This window comes from Leucopleurus acutus, assembly GCF_964270905.1.
Source record: "Leucopleurus acutus genome assembly, chromosome: 3".
Taxonomy (NCBI): Eukaryota; Metazoa; Chordata; class Mammalia; order Artiodactyla; family Delphinidae; genus Leucopleurus; species Leucopleurus acutus.
Window position 1 is genome coordinate 3,385,056 of NC_139145.1, and position 18,541 is coordinate 3,403,596.

The following is an 18,541-nucleotide window of genomic DNA, read 5'->3' on the forward strand; positions in this document are numbered from 1 at the left end:
GTGCAGCAACACTTTGGGCAGGGGGTCTGTTGTTGTGTGCTGACCCTCCAGGGCCTCAGCCTGCATGCCCCCTCGCTCCCTGCCCTGAGCCCGCCACCCCGAGATCCACACCCCCTTTTTGCTCTCTGGAGCCTGCCCTTCCCTGCTCGCTGCCGACAGTCCCTGTCCCCCACGAGTTCCATGTCTGTCATCTGGTCCTCGGGAGCTGTCAGGCCTCATCCAGAATCTCCTACATCAACTCCCCTGGGGGCTGCCTGGCTGCTGGAGCACATCAGAGGGACTGGGGGGGGGTGGTCGCCCCTATTCCGGAACCCCCTCCCTCCTGAGCCTGGGCTTCACAAAGGAGACAAGGGGCCGCTCCTGCTTCCCAAGCTCTTGCTGAGGGCCAAGCGCTGCCCCAAGCTCCCTCCATGCCAGGGCTCTGCCACCCATGCCGTCGGGCACATGCTCCCTTACCCACCGCCCCATTTTACAGATGGCAGGAGGCTCCTTGGCCAAGGACTCAGAGTGGGTGAGTGAGGGGCTGGACCTGGCTTTGAAACTGTGAGGCTCCAAGGCTACACCTTCGATCACCACACCCTATAGACTGGGAGCTTCCAGGGAATGGTCTGTGCTTCCCCCATCAGGTTGGGGCCCTGGAAGGCCAGTGTTAGACTGGGAGCCCTTGAAGGCAAGCACATATTTCCTGTGTCAGACTGGGTACTTCGAAGGTCAGTCTTATGCCTCCTCCATCAGACTGGAAGCTCCTAAGGTCAGAGCCGCGCCTCTCCCTTCAGACTGGGAGCCTATTGACGCTTGCACACATCTCCTCCGTCAGACTGGAAGCTCCTAAGGTCAGAGCCGCGCCTCTCCCTTCAGACTGGGAGCCTATTGACGCTTGCACACATCTCCTCCGTCAGACTGGGGGCTTCTGAGGGCAGGACTATGTCTCTCCCATCAGACTGAGCTGAAGGCAGGGCTGTGTCCAGGAGCTTCTGGGAGCAGAGGTCGTCTCTCCTATCAGATCAGGAGCTCCTAAATCAGGGCCATGTCTCCTCCATCAGATCAGGAGGTTATAGGTCCCACCATGGGTCATCCCCACTTGGTCCCCTCCTGTCCTGGTGCCTTGGCTCCCATCCCCCCTGCAGACATGGGGATCCGTGAGATGAGAGCAGGCGCAGCCCCCAGCCAGGGACCCCCTCTGGCTTCTTCCTGAGGTCCCATCCACCCTAAGCATATATTGAGCACTTACTGTATGCCATACAAGTAAATACTATTCAGGGGCTTCCCTGGTGGTGCAGTGGTTAAGAATCCGCCTGCCAATGCAGGGGACACGGGTTTGAGCCCTGGTCCGGGAAGATCCCACATGCCGCGGAGTAACTAAGCCCGTGCGCCACAAGTACTGAGCCTGCGCGCTAGAACCTGTGAGCCACAACTACTGAGCCCAAGTGCCGCAACTACTGAAGCCCATGCGCCTAGAGCCTGTGCTGCACGACAAGAGAAGCCACCGCAATGAGAAGCCCACGCACCACAACGAAGAGTAGCCCCCACTCGCCGCAACTAGAGAAAGCCCGTGCGCAGCAACGAAGACACAATGCAGCCAAAAATAAGTAAAAAATAAATACATTTATTTAAAAAAAAAATTTTTTTAAGGCACCCAAAACAGTGCCAGGCAGTAAGCGCTCAACAAAGGTTAGCTGTTCCATTTCATAGATGGGAAAACAGGCCAGGTCACTTACTCAAGGTCAGGTGGGCTGGGATTCCAGAAACCCAGCGCTACCCCGGAGGAGACCCTGATAGACCGTCTTTCAGACCCTGAATGCTGGGGAAAAAGAGGTCCCATCAGCCCAGGACCTCCAGACCACTCACCTCCTTGCCTTTGTCCATGCAGTGCCTGCCTCCTGGCTTTGCTCTCTTGCTCCCTCCTCCCCCAATCAGAAAGGCAAAACCCAAGAGGTTACTGGCTATTCAAGGTCATACCACTGCAGGGCCGCCAGACCTCCAGCCTGGCTCCAACCCTCGACCACCATCTCCCGCCCCTCCTCAAGCCCCCTCCCTGCTCCTGCAGTGGGAGTGGGGGCAGCCCCAGGAGAACCCAGCTCAAAAGCGCAGGAAAGTCAAACGCCGTTTGATTCTGCCTCCAGGGCCTCTAATTGCTATTCCTGACACAGACCGGAATTAGAAGGCCCCTTTCAAATATTTATACCTTAGACATCGCGTATTTATCTGACAGGGAGAGGACTCGGATTTGATGAGATCTGTCAACAGCTCATCCCCGAGCCGGGTATTGCCTTGCGGCTGACAGAAAACAGGACAATTACTTGCCATGCTCTCAGGGCAGTCCCCAGGGATGCTGCCTCGTCGCTGATCAGAGAGGACGGGGTGGGGTGGGGGTCTGTGTGAGTGCTCTTCGGGAGGGAGGACCCAGTTCAACAGGTTCGTGTGGAGGCCAACTCAGCCAAAGCAGGAAAGAGGAGGGGAGGACATACGGACACCCCTGCTGCCGTGAGGGGCCTTGCCTCATCGGCTCTGGACCTCAGTTTTCCCATCTGGAAAATGGGGCTAACAGTGGAGGGGAGATGGAAAACCTCTGATTCCACGAAGAGACCTGATGGGGGTCGAATGCCATCCCAAGCCAGGCCATATCACAGCATCCAGGCAGAAATGAGCTGTGGGGTGTGTCTCCCCTCTCTGTGCCTCAGTTTCCCCATCAGGAAAAAAATGTCACATCCTCCTGATGATCCTTCCTCCAGCTCTCTGAGTTTTTCCTATTAGAAACCCCATTTTTCAAATCAGGAAAGCAAAGCGTGGCCTGCATAGACATTGCCCAGGCCCCACTATTCTTTGCGGGGGGCGGAGTGGGGGAGAGCTCACAACAGTGTCAGCTCTGACTTGCGTCTGGTCTTCCCTCCCCTCCAAGCCACACCCACCCTAGGGGGCTTGGAGGAGGGAATCTGAGGTTCCATCCTTCCTGACTACCCCTCTCTTACTCTTTCTATTAGGGGTCACTGAGCAAGCCCCCTTATGGGGAAAGAAAAAAAATGTGTTTGCTTTGGAACTGGCCAGCAGCTCCCTTTGCCTCTCTTACTCCCCCCAAATCCGTTAGTGTCCTCGCCCCCTGACAGCTGCAGCTGCCAACAGGCAGCCAGGCCAGGCGAGACACCTCTCATTTCTGTCCCCCTCCCGGCCTCCACCCCCAGAAACCACAAAGGGACAGATGCCGAAGGCACACTCCAGGCACAGATACCATCTCCTTTCCCCTGGCCAGCTGCCCCAAACCCCTTCCCCCATCCTGCAATTAGTCCCCTGGGGAGAGGGGACGGAGAAGAGCCCTCTTGGGGGAGGGGAAGCCAGAACCCCGTCCCTTCCGTTGCAAAACCCCCTTCCTTCGGCTGCCTTAATATCCATTTTAGCCGGTGACCTCTGGAACAATTTCCACATCCCCAATCTCCTGGTCAGTTTCGCCGCCAGACCCTGGTTCAATTTCAACCCTCAGTAGTGGTCAGGCTCACCCCCTCTGCTGGTCAATTTCATCCCTGCTCGCGGTCAAGTCCAGCCCTCCATTTCCCGGCCAATTTCCACCTCCCCTCCCTCTCCCCCTTCCCCATCTCAACACCTCTCGCTCTCCGGAGCAAGGTCAGCCCCTGTGGGTTTCCACCTCCCGTGCTCCTCGCTCGCTCCTGCCAGCCTCGGTCCTCCGGGTCACTGTCCAGCCGCCGCGGCCTCGGCCCCCGCGACTCCCGCCCCGCATCCCCCCTCCCTCCCCGGGCAGATGCTCCCCTCCCTCCCCAGAACAGCTGAAGGTCTCAGTCACCTCCGAGGGGAGCGCAGGGGGAGGGGAGGGGAGGGGGCGGGGAAGCCTTGACGTCGCTGCCCGGGACCCGGCCCGGTACTGGTAGGGGCTGGGGCGTCCGTCCGAGAGCCCCCTCCCCAAAGTCCCACCTCCCGGGCGCGCGCCGGCGGCTGCGGCTAAAGTGTCTCCGAAAGCGTGAAGGGGGATTGGAGATTTTATTTTCCTTTGTGCCCGCGACTGGGGCCGGATCGAGGCGGCCGGGCCGGGGGCCGCGGGATTGGGGCTCCCCCCAGAGCGGCGAGGAGCGCAACAAAGGATGCGCCGCACCGGGGTCACCGTCCCCGCGGCCCAACTTTGCGCGCGGCGCCCGAGTCCCCGGGGAGCCTGCCCGCTGCGCTGAGAACCCAGGCGTCCGGGCTGAGCCAGGGCTTGGGGGCGTCCGCAGGCGGCGCTTTCCCCGCCCCCGGCCCCCAGGAAGGGATCCCGGAGCTTCCCGGAGGCAACGGGTGGCCGAGCCGTGCAAGGAGAGCGCGCTGCCCGCGGAAACTCCGCGGATGCCCCTCGCTCTGGCTGGACGACCCCGCGCTCCGCGTTCAGGGCCCTACGGGGCGCCCCCTTCCCCCGCCGTCCTTCCAGAGCCGGGCTAAGGTGCGCTTTTGCTTCTCCTCCCCCTTCCTCCCTCCTCTGTCTCCTCCTTTTCCCCCCCCTTTTCCCCCTCCTCTGAGCCCAGCCAAGGGTCACACCTGATCTTTCTCCTCCTCCCTTCCTCCCTTCCTTCTCCCCCTGCTCCTCCCTGGGGACTCTGCCGAGGAAGAGGGTCCAGAAGAGGGCATGTGGGTCCTCTTCTGACAGTGGCCAGGTTTGGGGTGACATTCGCTCAAATGGCCAAGTGGCTACGAGACTACCTGAGCTTTGGCGGTCGGAGGCCCCCTCCGCAGCCGCCCACCCCCGACTACACGGACAGCGACATCCTGCGGGCCTACCGGGAACAGAAGGATCTGGACTTTGAGGACCCCTATGAGGATGCAGATGGCCGCCTAGAGACCGACTCCGCGGGGCCCGGGGACTCCAAGGGCCCTGGAGACACCAAGTACGACTCTCCAAAGCACCGGCTCATCAAGGTGGAGGCAGTTGACATGGCCAGAGCCAAGGTCTTGCTGGGCAGCCCCCGGGAAGAGGTGCGTGGCTAAGGCCCAGAGGTTGGGTGGCCCCAGGAGACTGGGTGGGGCGGTCAGGCTAGGTTTCCCCAGGACTTTGGGGAGCGTGTTTTATGTGTTACCCCAGGGAAAGACCAGGGCACCAGCCGGACACTCCCCAATCCTCCATCCGCTTCGTGGAGTTTGATATCTGCCCCTTTTCACTGCACAGCGCTGGTTGTCCTCCTCCCTCTCTGACTGGCTTTGTGCCCCTGTCCTCCTGCTTCCTGCTTCCCCCCTTCTGGATCCCTCCTCACAGCTTCCCTTCCTCTTAGCAGCTGAAGGGATCTTCCTTAAACATCCTCACCACTACTCTCCACCCTTCCTCTCTTATTACTCCCATTTTACAGAAGTGGAAACTGAGGCTCACAGAAGAGAAGCGACTGGCCCAAGGTCACATGGCTATAGCTTGTTAGAACTTGAACCCAAACCTGCCTCCAATGCCCATGCTTTTTTTTTTTTTTTCAGTACTTTTCCTAGAGGATCAGGGGGTCCACCCCAAACCCTCAGTGGAGAGACAGAGAAGGCTTCAAAGAGGGTTACGGTAGGCTGTGTCAGGTAGTGGTTAATGGCACAGAGAAAGGTAGGAGGAAGCAGGGACTCGGGGAAGCAGACAACCAAGGATCAAGCGCTGCTTCTTACTTATCAGCTGTGTGACCCTGAGCAAGTCACTTGCCCTCTCTATGCCTTGGTTTTCTCATCTGTAAAATGGGGATAAGGTACTTACTGAGTGTTGGTGCTACAAGTAAATATATGTGAAGCCTTTAGAACAGTACTGGCACCTAATCATTAAAATGATTGAAGGAGGGAGGTAGGGATCTGTGTCGGGGAGAATCAGAACAGCACAGAGGAAGAGAGCAAGGGAAGCTCTATCTGCAAACACTCACGGGTGGAAGAGGAAACTACTTGCTTGGAGGGGATGTATCAGATGACACAGAGACAGCAGGCAAGAGGTGTAGTATTGCCCAGCAGGGGTATTCAGAGCTAGGCTTGGTCCCCCTGAGCCCTTGACTCCCTCCCCTTCCTTTCTGTCTCCAGTTGGAGGTCGACACCGAGTACTCGGACCCTTTTGATGCCCAACCTCACCCGTCACCCCCGGATGACGGCTACATGGAGCCCTACGATGCCCAGCGAGTCATGAGCGGTGAGTGGGCAGAGCTTGGGGGAAGGTGACAGGGTCCCAGGTGGGAGTGGGAGCTGACCAGTGTCCTTGGCCTCCCAGAACTGCCATACAGGAGGGTGCAGCTGTATGACACTCCCTATGAGGAGCAGGACCAAGATCTGGGAGATGGGCCTCCTTCAGGGTGGAAACCTCGGCAGAGCCGGCTGCCCCAGGAGGATGAACGGCCAGCAGACGAGTATGACCAGCCCTGGGAGTGGAAGAAAGACCACATCTCCAAGGCATTTGCAGGTGCTTCTCTGACCCTGACCTCTGAATGCCTGTGTCCCTCTATTTCCTGCTCTGGTCACATCCCCTGTATCAACTTACAGAGTAAATCCCCATCACCTGTCACTTTGGTAGTTTGTTAATTCTCACTAAAGTGTGAATGACTGATAGTCATAATCTTCCCAGGAGAATCTGTAACTTCCTTGGAAACTGAAACCCCATTTATTTATTTATTTATGCTGCACCGCGTGGTTTGCGGGATTTTAGTTCCCTAACCAGGGATTGAACCCAGGCCCTCGGCAGTGAAAGTGCAGAGTCCTAACCACTGGACTGCCAGGGAATTCCCCTTTCAGAGTGCAATGGAACCTACGCATTCTGCTCAGTATAGTGCAGGAATAGGCTTTGATGTCACACTAGATCTGGGTTTGTGTCACTTGGGCAAATCCCTTTATCTCCCTGAGTCTCAGTTCCCTTACCTGTAAAATGGGGATCATTCTAGTACCTATCGAATAGGGTACTTGTAAATTGAGTTCTAAAGTGCTCAATTACACAGGAGCCGTTGTGGAAGAAGGTAGCATTTCCTGGAGTCGATTCGTAACTGAGTTGGGTAAGCTTGGATAAGTCTCTGAACTTCAGTTTCCTCTTCTGTAAAGAGGGAATGATAAGGTCAGCTTTAAGAAATAAAATAACTTGGACTTCCCTAGCGGTCCAGTGTTTAAGACTTCGTTCTTCCATTGCAGGGGGCACGGGTTCGATCCCTGGTCGGGGAACTAAGATCCCACATGCTGCATGGTGCGGCCAAAAATATATATATATAGGAAAAAAATAACTTGGACCAGAAAGAGTTGTGCGTACCCAAATCTGCCCCAGAAGTTGTATGACTGTGAGGGAACTTGGAGCTCAGTGCCTCAGTCTACCTGTCTGTATATTGAGGGTGGTTTTCTAGCTCTATGAGTTGGCCAAAATCAGGCAGAACTTCCCACCCACCCCTCTAGCCACACCCCCTGCTCTCTGATTTATCACTCAGGGAACTGCCCACCCTTCCATGCCACCAGATTCAAGAATGACCACACCCCTTTCTTCTGAAGGCTAATTGGTTGCTCGCGTACCAATGCCGCCCCAGCCTTAAGCCCAACCCCTCCTCTTCTGGGTTCTGATAGGTTACCCTAAGCTGGCACCGCCTTCCTACTGAAATTCCACTGGCTTGCCCCCACCCCACCCTCTTGAGATAGGCGGGACTTAACCATTTTCTCTTTAAACCTTCTCCAGTGCAGTTTGACGGTCCAGAGTGGGAAAGGACCTCAGGCTCAGCCAAGGAACTCCGGAGACTCCCGCCCCGAAGCCCCCAGCCTGCAGAGCGCGTGGACCCGGCCCTGCCTCTGGAAAAACAGCCGTGAGTGGGGAAGTTGAAGGTGGAGTTGAATCCCTCCCTGCCCCAGACCAGCCACGGATTCCTCGGGCCAGGGGGGCTGGAGGAACTTTCACCCATTCACTTCATTCATTTCTTCAACTAATCTTCGCTGGGTGACAGCGCCTGCTGTGGGCCAGACACCCAGCTCGGTGCAAAGCAGAATCAGGTGGCGTCTCCATTCCCTCCGGCGTCAGATTCTGGGTTCAAATCCCTTCTCTATCTTTTGGCTGTGTGGCCTTGGGCGAGTCACTTAACCTCTCCAAACCTTGGGCTCAACACCTCCAAGACAGTGTCTGCCTCACAGAGAATAAAAGGGGATTTCCTCCCTTCCCTTGAGTGGGGTTTATAAGCCTGAGAGCAAAGAGACATCTTTCTCACCCCCAGGAGATCTTGTGGTGAAAGTGGGAGAAGCAGGATTTTGAAGGGGTCCCAACTTTAGGCTGGGGTGAAGCTCACAAGCTGGGAGAGTCTGGGTGTTCTCTGTGTCTCTCCAGTCTAGGAGCTTCTCGGGGAACTCCCCGAGCCCCCAGAGCCCAGCCCTGTGAGTACCAGGGTGTGTTTATCACAGTCATTCCCAAACCTCTTAGGTGGGCCGTACAGAACGGCCTAATTAACACAAGCACAGGGTATTTTCTTTCAGTACAAACAACCGTTTGGTGCTCATCTGTCTTTGACACTTTGCTCCCACTGCTAGCTTCTCTTTGAGCACATTAAAGAAAAATATTATGTAACAAATGGTACAGGTGGGTTGGGGACACAGGATGTGGTGAATCTCATGAAAGTGATATGCAAGTGATTCGAGTTGGGGGATTAGGGAGGGGTTGAGGACACTTGGAGACCCAGCTGAGGGAGGCTGTAAAAATCAAGGTCGGGGTATGTGCTCAATTGGAAAGAGCAGCTCCAGGTTGACCTGGGTTCAGCTCCCTCCCAGGGAGAACCTTGTCTGCCTGAAAACCAGGCTCCTCTTGAGAAACCCAAGGGAATTTGTCTCACTTGTTTGCCTGGACGTCACAAGTCCTTGAAAGAGCTGTGCCTGCATCCAGCCCCAGGACGTGTTGGAAAGGGGGATTGCCCTTCAGGAGACCTGTCCCCACCCCCTAGGTGGTTTCACGGCCCGCTGAGCCGGGCAGATGCCGAGAACCTCCTGTCGCTCTGCAAGGAAGGCAGCTACCTCGTGCGGCTCAGCGAGACCAGCCCCCAAGACTGCTCCCTAACCCTCAGGTGAGACCGCAGCCCTCTGGAGGGACAGAGGGTCTCAGGACTGCATGCTTTCCGGAGCAGAGGAGTGTGTCTCCAGCAGCCAGCGGGCGGGACTTCCAGGGCTGATGGACAGAGCTTTCAGGCCAGGGGGTGGGGCTTATGGGACCCGTGGGCGGGGCTTCTAGGCCAGGGGGTGGGGCTTCCAGAGAGACCACTGGCTTGGTTCCGACTGAGAATGAACACCCTGTCACTGGAGGTACGCAAGAAGATGGAGAGGAAGCCATACCGTAGATGTAGGGCTTGAGTGAGATGGGGAACCAGGGACCCTAGACTGAGGGTAACCCTAGTAAGGAGCCCAGGACAGGTAGCACAAGGTGTCAAGAGGTTTGGAGAGAAAGTGCCTTCTGTGTTCCTGGGGAGGGACCTCCACCTGGCAGGAGCTCCAGCCTGTCTTGATAGGGGACAAGCTCGGAAGGCATCCCCGCAGTGTGGAACTAGCCAAGAGCTTGACGCCAAGTAGCTGTTAATCAGAAATATTAGGGGATGCCAGCATCGGGCTCCTGGGGGCCATGAGGGGGTGGCTTTAGGGTTGGAGAGTGTGGGCGGGTCTGGAGTGCTGGGTACCCCCTCTGACTCCTGTCTCCAGGAGCAGCCAGGGCTTCCTGCATCTGAAGTTTGCTCGGATCCGAGAGAACCAGTTCGTGCTGGGTCAGCACAGCGGCCCCTTCCCCAGCGTGCCGGAGCTGGTGCTCCATTATAGCTCCCGCCCACTGCCCGTGCAGGGCGCTGAGCATCTGGCCCTGCTGTACCCCGTCGTGTCACAGACCCCCTGAGTGAACCTCAGCCCCCCGCCCTGGGCTGTGAGGACCCAGATCAGTGGCTGCAAAAGGTGGAGGTCTTTCCAGTCCTGGCGAAGGCTGGATGGAGAGAACCCGCCCCTGCCCCTCCAGGCTCTGGGTCTTCATCAGAGCCGCCCTGCTCAGCCTCCTTCTAGGTTCTAGGGATTAGAATTGTGTCTCGAAGCCCTCCTCTGGCCTGGAAAATAAATAAGTTATTGTGTGTTTCAAGTGTCCTTTCTGGGAGGTGGGGATCTCAGCCCCTCAGAAGGAAAAGGGGAGGCAGACCCTTGGAGGGGGAAGAGCATCCCCAGCTCCTTGTTTTGGGGATGGAGCTGGGGTTGGAGCCTGAATGGCTCACAGGGAGGGACCAGAATTCAGAGAGCTGGAGACAGGCAGGGAGAGAGAGGCATGGAGGCAGATAAAACTCCGGAGACAGTGGATGGAGACCAGCAGATTAAAAAGATGGAGAAACGGAGGGGGCGAGGCTCTCAGGCCAGCCCTGCCCCCACCCTGCCCCTCCTCCTTATCCGGGGCGGGCGGGCGGGCAAGGGCTGATGCTGCAGAAAGGACATCTGTCCCCATGGAAACAGCAGAAGTGGGGGAGGGGAGCCGGGCCCAGCTGGTGTCACTTCAAGGTGACAGTCGGGCAGGAGACCCCGGGGGCTGATAAATGCCGGGAAGCACCGATCCCCCCCCGCACCCAACTCCAAGCCTGCCTGGGGGAGAGATACCAGCTGGGGAGGGGGTGCGTCCAGCTCCGGGCACTGTTTTGAAGCCGGGGGCATCACTTCTCTCTGCTAATTGGACATGTCTCTCTAAGGATAAGAGGTGGAAGGCTTGCGAGTCGTCAAAGAGCCCCCTCACCACAGTGGTCCTCTGAGACCCCCCCTGATGACTCCTCAGATCTCTTTAGCACTCCCAAATTGCCACAAATTCTGGCTTTGGTTTCTTCATGAGCCTTTATTGGGTGTTCTTTGGGCAAGGGAGAAATCCAGCCTCATAGAAATGAGGAGGGGGCGTGTCTCAGGATGAACTGCTGGACTTCGTGATCCTCTTGGAATAAGTCACATCTTTACGTAGCTGCTGGGGGGGTGTCCTCTGTTGGTCTCTGGGGGTTCTGATTCGTCTTCCCACTTCAAAGAATCCTCTTGGCCTGGGCCAGGAGGGACTCCAACTGCAGAGATGGGGTGACTGGGCCTGGGGCTGGAGGAAGATTTGGGAGCCAGAGGCCGCTTGGGCGTGGGGGGGCCAGGGGAAAGAGATCGAATAGAAGATTTGGCCCTTCTGATTCTTGCTGGAGATGTCCAGCATCTTCCCCTACACAGGCCATGCTTCACTCTTCCTTGGGGCCCTCCGGGGCTGATATAAGGCATTGATGTAGAGTGGATTCCCTGCATTGGAAGGAGGGGGGTATGACACCAAGAGGCCAGAATCACTTAAGAGAGCCTGGCCCTCTCCAGCCCACTTTCTGGAGGCTTTGTCTATGCCTCTGAAAAACATGGGTGTAGGGGCCAGGCCAGCCTTCCCCATCTATTCCCCATCTCTGCCTCCCAGCCTCACCCTCGCTCCTTCCAAAAGGGGCAGGTATCAAAGTCAGAAGGGTCTGCGTTCCATCCTTGTCAAGAAGCTGCAGTTCCCGCCTCCGCCACGCGGGGCGGGGTCGCCAGTGGATGGCGGTGCTCGTGGGAACCGTCCGCCCTCCGAGCGGCTACCTGCGCGGTTCCTTACCTGCGTCTCTGTTCCGGCAGCGGCGGCGGCCCCAGATCCAGGCTCCCAGAGCGAAAGCGGCCACGGCCACCGCTCCAGTCACCAGCAGTGCGAAGGAGAGCCCTGGGAAGGCGGCGGTGGTTTGTGGGCGGTCTCACTGGGGGCGGGGCACGGGGGCGGGGTGGGGCGGGGCTGGAGGAGGGACACGTGGGCGGAACTCACCTGAGAAGCTCCGGTTCAGTAGCCAGCCATCTGCCGAGAAGAAACCTACGTCTCAGGGGAGCTCACCTTCGAGTCCAGCTTACTGCACCTCTTCAGGGTAAGAGCCCCTCTACCCCGTGTGGGACCTCAGGGTTCTTGCCCCTGCCATGCTGTGTGAGTTCAGGCAGGGATTTGCTCTGAACCTGTTTCCTCTTTTGAAAAAAGGATACTAATCATTCCTATCTTGCTGGGTTATTGTGAAGTAACTGCCAACGGGATTTTCTCATCATGAGCTCCATCATCCCCACCATGAGCTGCACCACCCTTGTCATGAGCCCCATTGCTGCCATAATAGGCTCCACCGTTCCCATCACAAGCCTTATCATCCCCACCCTTAGTCCCATCACCCTGAACATGAGCTCCATCATCCTCATTTTGAGCTCCACCATCTTCACCAGGAACTTTGCCAACACCACCATGAGCTCCATCATCCTGATCATGGGATCTATCGTCCTCATGGCTCCTGTTTTTTGAGCGTCTACACTGTGTCAATCCCAAGATAACTGAGCCTCAGAGAGGCTGAGTCACTTGCCTGGAGTCACACATCCAGGCAACAGCTGGGCCATGCTTTGAACAAAGGTGTTTCTCCCCTCAGCTTCCCTCTCCCTTCCCTGTTTCAGAAAGAAAGGAAAGGAAAAAAACCAAACCAAAACAAACAAACAAAAACTTACACGGGCCTGAATTTTTGAGTCTTGCTGAACAATCAGTATCATAGACATAATAATAACCACTTACGTTTACTGAGGACTTACTATGTTCCAGACCCTGCAATAAACTCTTTAGATATAATCACTTTAAATTCACCTAATCTGATGAGGAAAGCACTATTAGCTGAATTTTGATGACTAAGGAAACAGGCACAGAAGGGTCAAGTCACTTGCCCAAGGTCACACAGCAAGTGAATGGCAGAATGGGGATGTGCTTTCAGGTCTGTATAACTGACATGAACCCCAGCCAAAGGCGCCTTCTCCTGTGATTAAGACGAGACCCAGAGCCCCCAACCCCTTCATCTTGGAGGTTCTAAAGTTGGCAGTGGTCCCAGGGTTCCAAGCAGCTGTTCAGGGATGGGAGAGCCAGCTGTGGGGAGCTGGACCCGTGCCCGCTCACTCTCGCTCCCTCACAGCTGCCAACAACTCACAGCCTGGTGCCTCTGCTACCCTGCCTCTGCTAATTGGTAATTGGCCCCCTCATCACTGGAGGGGTGGGGGGCAGGCAGGACAGCCATAACACACCGCCCTAGAGGCAGGCAGCGGGTGGGTCCTGCCAGCTGGAGACAAATGGGCGCCTCTTGGGCCTGGGAGCCCGGGTGGTGCTTCATTCTGCCTGATACGGGCCAGGCATGTGCCCAAGGCCCTCGGGAACCGCCGAGAGAGAGCAGGACCCCATCGGGTCAACCTGAGTCTCCGGCCCCTATGGTTTGGCCTATAATGTGTCATGCAGAGTGGGGGAAACGCATGAGGTGGGCTCTGGAGAAAACTGGCTGCATCCCCGGCTTGTGTGTGTGGTTGGATGTGTCTTGGCCCTTGCTGAGCCTCAGCTTTATCCTCTGTAAAGCGAGGCAGGTGGCTTAGCTGATCGGGAAAGTGGCTTCCAGCCTTGAGAGTCCATGGCTTTCTTTTTCGTTTATTTGTTTGGCCGCGCCACACGGTTTGCGGGATCTTAGTTCCCCGACTCACCAGGGATCGAACCCGTGCCCCCTGCAGTGGAAGCATGGAATCCTAACCCCTGGACCCCCAGGGAATTCCCGAGAGTCAATGGTTTTCAATTCTGGATTCTGGAATTCTAGAATTTTCTGCTCCTATACACTTTGTGATTGCAAAATTCTAAGAGTCTCTCTGGGACTCCCCTGGTGGCCCAGTGGTTAAGACTCCATCCTGCAATGCAGGAGACACCAGTTCGATCCCTGTTCAGGGAGCTAGGATCCCACGGGTCGCAGGGCAACTAAGCCCATGTGCCACAACTAGAGAGCCTGAGTGCTGCAACTGGGACTTAACACGGCCAGAATGTAAATAAATAAATATTTAGGAAAAAAATTCTAAGAGTCTCTCTTTTTAAAGTAAGACCGGTTTCCCTGGTGGTGCAGTGGTTAAGAATTCACCTGCCAGTGCAGGGGACACAGGTTCGAGCCCTGGTCTGGGAAGATCCCACATGCTGCAGAGCAACTAAGCCCGTGTGCCACAACTACTAAGCCTGCACTCTAGAGCCTGCAAGCCACAACTAATGAGCCCTCGAGCCACAACTACTGAAGCCCACATACCTAGAGCCCCTGCTCCGCAACAAGAGAAGCCACCACAATGAGAAGCCCACGCACCGCAATGAAGAGTAGCCCCTGCTCGGGGCAACTAGAGAAAGCCTGTGCAAGCAACAAAGACCCAACACAGCCAAAAATAAATAAATAAATAGGTTAATTAATTAATATTAAAAATAAGTAAGTAAATAAAGTATTTAAGACTACAACTCTAAGATTCTAGAATCTTCCATTCCTTTATTTCAGTGTTTCTCAACTTTTTTCATTATCACTCCCCTAAGTAGATGTTCTAAGAAACTTAATTTGTTCCCCGATGAAATGTTAATACCACAGACATTCTGTAACTCTGTTTATGGGCTGTCTGCGTATCGATGCTTTGTACATAAAAAGAGTAAGATTTTCTTTGCTCCCAAGAACAAATTTTTGCCTGCTTAGGAGTGACAGTCCCCTGCAGAACATATGCTGTAATTCTCAGAGCTTAGAATTTATGTCCCTAGGATTCTAGAACTGCAAGATTCTTTTTTTTTTTTTTTTGGTACGCGGGCCTCTCACTGTTGTGGCCTCTCCCACTGCGGAGCACAGGCTCCGGACGCGCAGGTTCAGCAGCCATGGCTCACGGGCCCAGCTGCTCCGCGGCATGTGGGATCTTCCTGGACCGGGGCACGAACCCGTGTCCCCTGCATCGGCAGGCGGACTCTCAACCACTGCGCCACCAGGGAAGCCCTAGAACTGCAAGATTCTATCTTGTGGTTTGAGATTCTGGAATTGTCCTCGGTACAATAGAAATGTGGCCATATGTTGACCAAAAGACAAGTTCTAGATTGTTCACAGCAGCCTTATTCATAATAGCCAGAACCCAGAAGCTGCCCAAATGGTCATCAGTAGGAAATTGGAATGATTGGTGGTGATGGAGGCTGCTCTGCAGCAAGGATGAGCCACTGCTCCGCACACCAACATGGAGGAATCTTCCAGACATCATGTTGAGTGAAAGATGTCGGAGACAGAAGATACTCTGTGAGTCCATTTAAGTAAAATGTGAAACCAGTTAAAATAGATTTGTGCTGTTAGAGGTCAGGATGGTGGGGTGGGCCTGAGGATGGCATCTATGAGGAAGCAGATATGTGTGTTGACATGGTACTGGGTACCCAGGTTGTGGGAATCCATTGCTGTGGTTTGTACACATCCCTCTAAAATTCATATGTTGAATCCTAACCCCCAATATGATGGTAACTGGAGGTCGGGGCCTTTGGGAGGTGATTAGATCATGAGGGTAGAGCCTTCATGAATGGGATCAGTGCTCTTGTAAAAGGGACCCCAGGGGACTTCCCTGATGGTCCAGTGGTTAAGACTCCACGCTTCCAGTGCAGGGGGCGCAAGTTCGATCCCTGGTTGGGGAACTAAAATTCCACATGCCGTGCGGCACGCCCCAAAAAAAAAAGACCCCAGAGAGCCCCCCGGCTTCTTCTTCCACGTGAGGACGTAACTAGAAGGTGCAAGCTATGAAACATGAAGAGGGTTCTCACCAGAACAAAACCTTGTTGCTGCTTTGATCTTGGATTTCCAGCCTCCAGAATTCTGAGAAATAAATCTGTGGTTTATTTAAAAACACTACCCAGTCTGTAGTGTTTTGTTATAGCAGTGGCCAAACAGACTAAGACATCCATTGAGCTGGCCACTTACAGTGTGTGCATTTCTCTGTTTGTAGGATGTACTTGAATAGCGTGTTTTATGGGATTGTTTTGAACCAGAATCCAGAATTATATATATTCAAGGGTTATTATAATTGTGATATCTTGGAACAGGGCTCAGCAAATATGGCCCATTGCCTGTTTTTTTCAATAAAGTTTTATTGGCATCCAGGCCCGCCCATTCCTGTAGGTATGCCTCTGGTGACTTTCATGCTGCAACGGCAGAGTGGAGTTGTTGCAACAGAGGCTGTCTAGTTTACAAACTTCTTGCATCTGCAGACTTTCTGTTCCTAGGAATCTGATTTGGAGAATTTATGTTTCTAGGAGTTTGAGATACTACAGTTTTAAGATTTCTGGAAGTTCCAAGTCCCCAGCTTGCCCGCACATGCTCTCATACCTGTCTCCAGCAGGAGCTGTGTCCCACTGCCCTGGGCCTCCTCCAAATCAGGGATCTCCACGGTCGCACAGCACACGTAGAGCCCACTGTCATTGAGGCTCACGTGGTCCAGCTGCAGGGTGAGATTGCCAGGCGGCTGCCAGGAGAGCCGTCCCCAAGGCCCGCAGACACCCACGGTGAGACTGCCGTTGATGATGCGTGTCTGGCACAAGATGTCACCATCCTTGGTCCATTCGATGTGTAGCTGCTCCCAGGCCTGGGCCTGCACCACCTGGCAGGCCAAGGTCACCTGGCTGTCCTGCCTCACCTGCAGCAACTTGGGTGCCTGCTGCACACTCAGGCCTGTGGCTCCTTGCAGGCCTGGGGGACAGAAGAGGTGATTGAGGCCTTTCTCAGTGTGTGTGAGTGTGTGTGACTTACTGCATTAGCCAGCCCACAGGGATGAGGCAGTAAGAGTCTGAAAGCTTGCTGTCTGTGTGATCTTTGCAAGGTTCTTGCTGAGGGTCAATGGCCTCATCTGTGAAATGGGGATAAGTCTCTTGGCACTTGCGAGATTTCAAGGTGGACCGTATGACATGTCCGGCTCTCAACCACACACATATTGCCTCGCGTGAGCCAGACCCTGTCCTGGCCACTGTGGACACAGACACAGAGGTGACTAAGACAAAAATCCCTACCCTTGTGGAGCTGAGGGTCTGTGGGGAGAGAGACACTGGAAGTCGTGAAATGAGAATCCTGACGGAGGAAAGGAATGGGGAGTGGCAATAGGGGATAAGGATGAAGTGAGAGGATCTACTTAGAGAGGATGGTCAGGGAAGGCCTCTCAGAGGAGGCGACATTTGAACAGGGATCTGAATGGTAAGACGTAGTCAGTCGTGGGAAGGAAGATATGCAGGAAGAGCACTCCAGACAGAGGGAACGGGCCGTGCAAAGGTCCTGAGGCTGGACCGTGCCTGGTAAGTTGCAGGAACAGTGAGGAGGCCCCGTGGCTGGAGAAGAGCTAGCCGGCGAGAGGAAGTGGGATCCAAGAAGTCAGCAGGGACGGCTTTTTCGAGGCCTGCAGGCCATTGGGGTGGGGTGTGGTGGAGGTACAGAGGTGGGGCTGGGGAAAGGGGAGCAGCTTAGTTTTTAACCTAAGTGTGATGGGAAACCAGGGGAGCAGGGAGGAAATGTGGTCCAATTTAAGTTTTAAAAAGATCACCGTGACTGCCATGGTGAGAACAGACTATGACACAGGGAGATCAGGTGAGGCCAGGAAATGAGGGTCCAGGAGACCAGTGATGTGGGCCAGACCCTGGAAAGAAGTGGTCAGAGTCTGAATAGATTTTGAAAGTTGTCCTCAGAAGGACTACAAGAGGAACTGAATTGAGAGAGAGGGAAAGAGGGACTGTGGCAGATTTCCAAGGTTTAACCTGAGGGACTTTGTGAATGGTGGAGGCTTTGGGCCAAGATGGGGGACACCGAGGGAGAAGCAGGGCTGGAGGGGAAAGAGTTTGCTTTGGGCCATGAGAAGTCGGGGTGTCTGTTAGACACTCCTTCAAGTTCCCGGTCTTTGGGGTGCAGTTGTAGCTGACGCTAGAGAGAGGAGATCCAGGGAAGAGTATTCCAGGCAGAGGGAACAGCAGGTGCAAAGGCACGGAGGTGGGATCAAGCTTGATGTGTTGGGATTAAAAAAAAGAAAAAAGGGGGCTTCCCTGGTGGCGCAGTGGTTGAGAGTCCACCTGCCGATGCGGGGGACACGGGTTCGTGCCCCGGTCCGGGAAGATCCCACATGCCGCAGAGCGGCTGGGCCTGTGAGCCATGGCCGCTGAGCCTGTGCGTCCGGAGCCTGTGCTCTGCAACGGGAGAGGCCACAACAGTGAGAGGCCCGCGTACCGCAAAAAAAAAAAAAGAAAGAAAAAAAAGAAAAAAGGAGAGAAGAGTCAGCAGGCTGGCCACGGGGGAGAGAGGGAATGCAGAGGAGAGAGGAGATGAGAGGCCAGCGGAGCCAGGTCACGCAAGACTCGTACACAGGTCATGGTGTGAATTTTATCCTGCAGGGCCCTCTGAGGATCCTTGCTAGAACCCTCCAACCCTTGTAAAGTTCTGAGTATCAGGGAGAGAGACGGGGCCTATTTGGCAGAGCAGAGAAACTAAGGTTTCGAGGGGCCCTCTATAGGAGGGGCAGGAAGCTGGGTGATGGGTTGCAACAGGGTGGGGGTAGAGGGGAGGGAGGCCCAAGTACTCACCCCAAAACTGTGCCAGGAGGACCAGCACCTTGCCCAGGGAACCCATTCCTGGCCCATCAGGCTCCCCTCTCCCAGCATCCTGCCAACCCCCTCCCCCTCCTACATGACAGACTTCCTGCCACAGAGACATATGTGACACTCCACCTCCACCACAGAGGTATAGGTGACACCCGGGCAGCCAGCAGATGTCTGGTGGCCACTGCTGCT

At 55.3% G+C, this 18,541-nt stretch overlaps 2 protein-coding genes across 2 annotated transcripts; one reads left to right on the forward strand and one right to left on the reverse strand.

The window, feature by feature from the left end:
- Positions 1–4,653: 4,653 nt before the first annotated feature.
- SHD (Src homology 2 domain containing transforming protein D) lies at positions 4,654–9,799 on the forward strand (the record flags this gene model as incomplete). Its single annotated transcript, XM_082835781.1, has 6 exons — positions 4,654–4,950; positions 6,007–6,112; positions 6,191–6,379; positions 7,625–7,748; positions 8,868–8,987; positions 9,613–9,799. The coding sequence occupies 6 exons, from the start codon at positions 4,654–4,656 to the stop codon at positions 9,797–9,799; spliced, it is 1,023 nt and encodes a 340-aa protein (XP_082691907.1).
- Positions 9,800–10,828: 1,029 nt separating this feature from the next.
- On the reverse strand, positions 10,829–18,380 carry TMIGD2 (transmembrane and immunoglobulin domain containing 2; the record flags this gene model as incomplete). The annotated part of the gene is given in 8 exon segments (XM_082836496.1): positions 10,829–10,956; positions 10,959–11,058; positions 11,060–11,122; positions 11,126–11,196; positions 11,534–11,635; positions 11,735–11,764; positions 16,107–16,466; positions 18,335–18,380. Coding segments are annotated over 8 exon segments (900 nt in total).
- Positions 18,381–18,541: the final 161 nt, after the last annotated feature.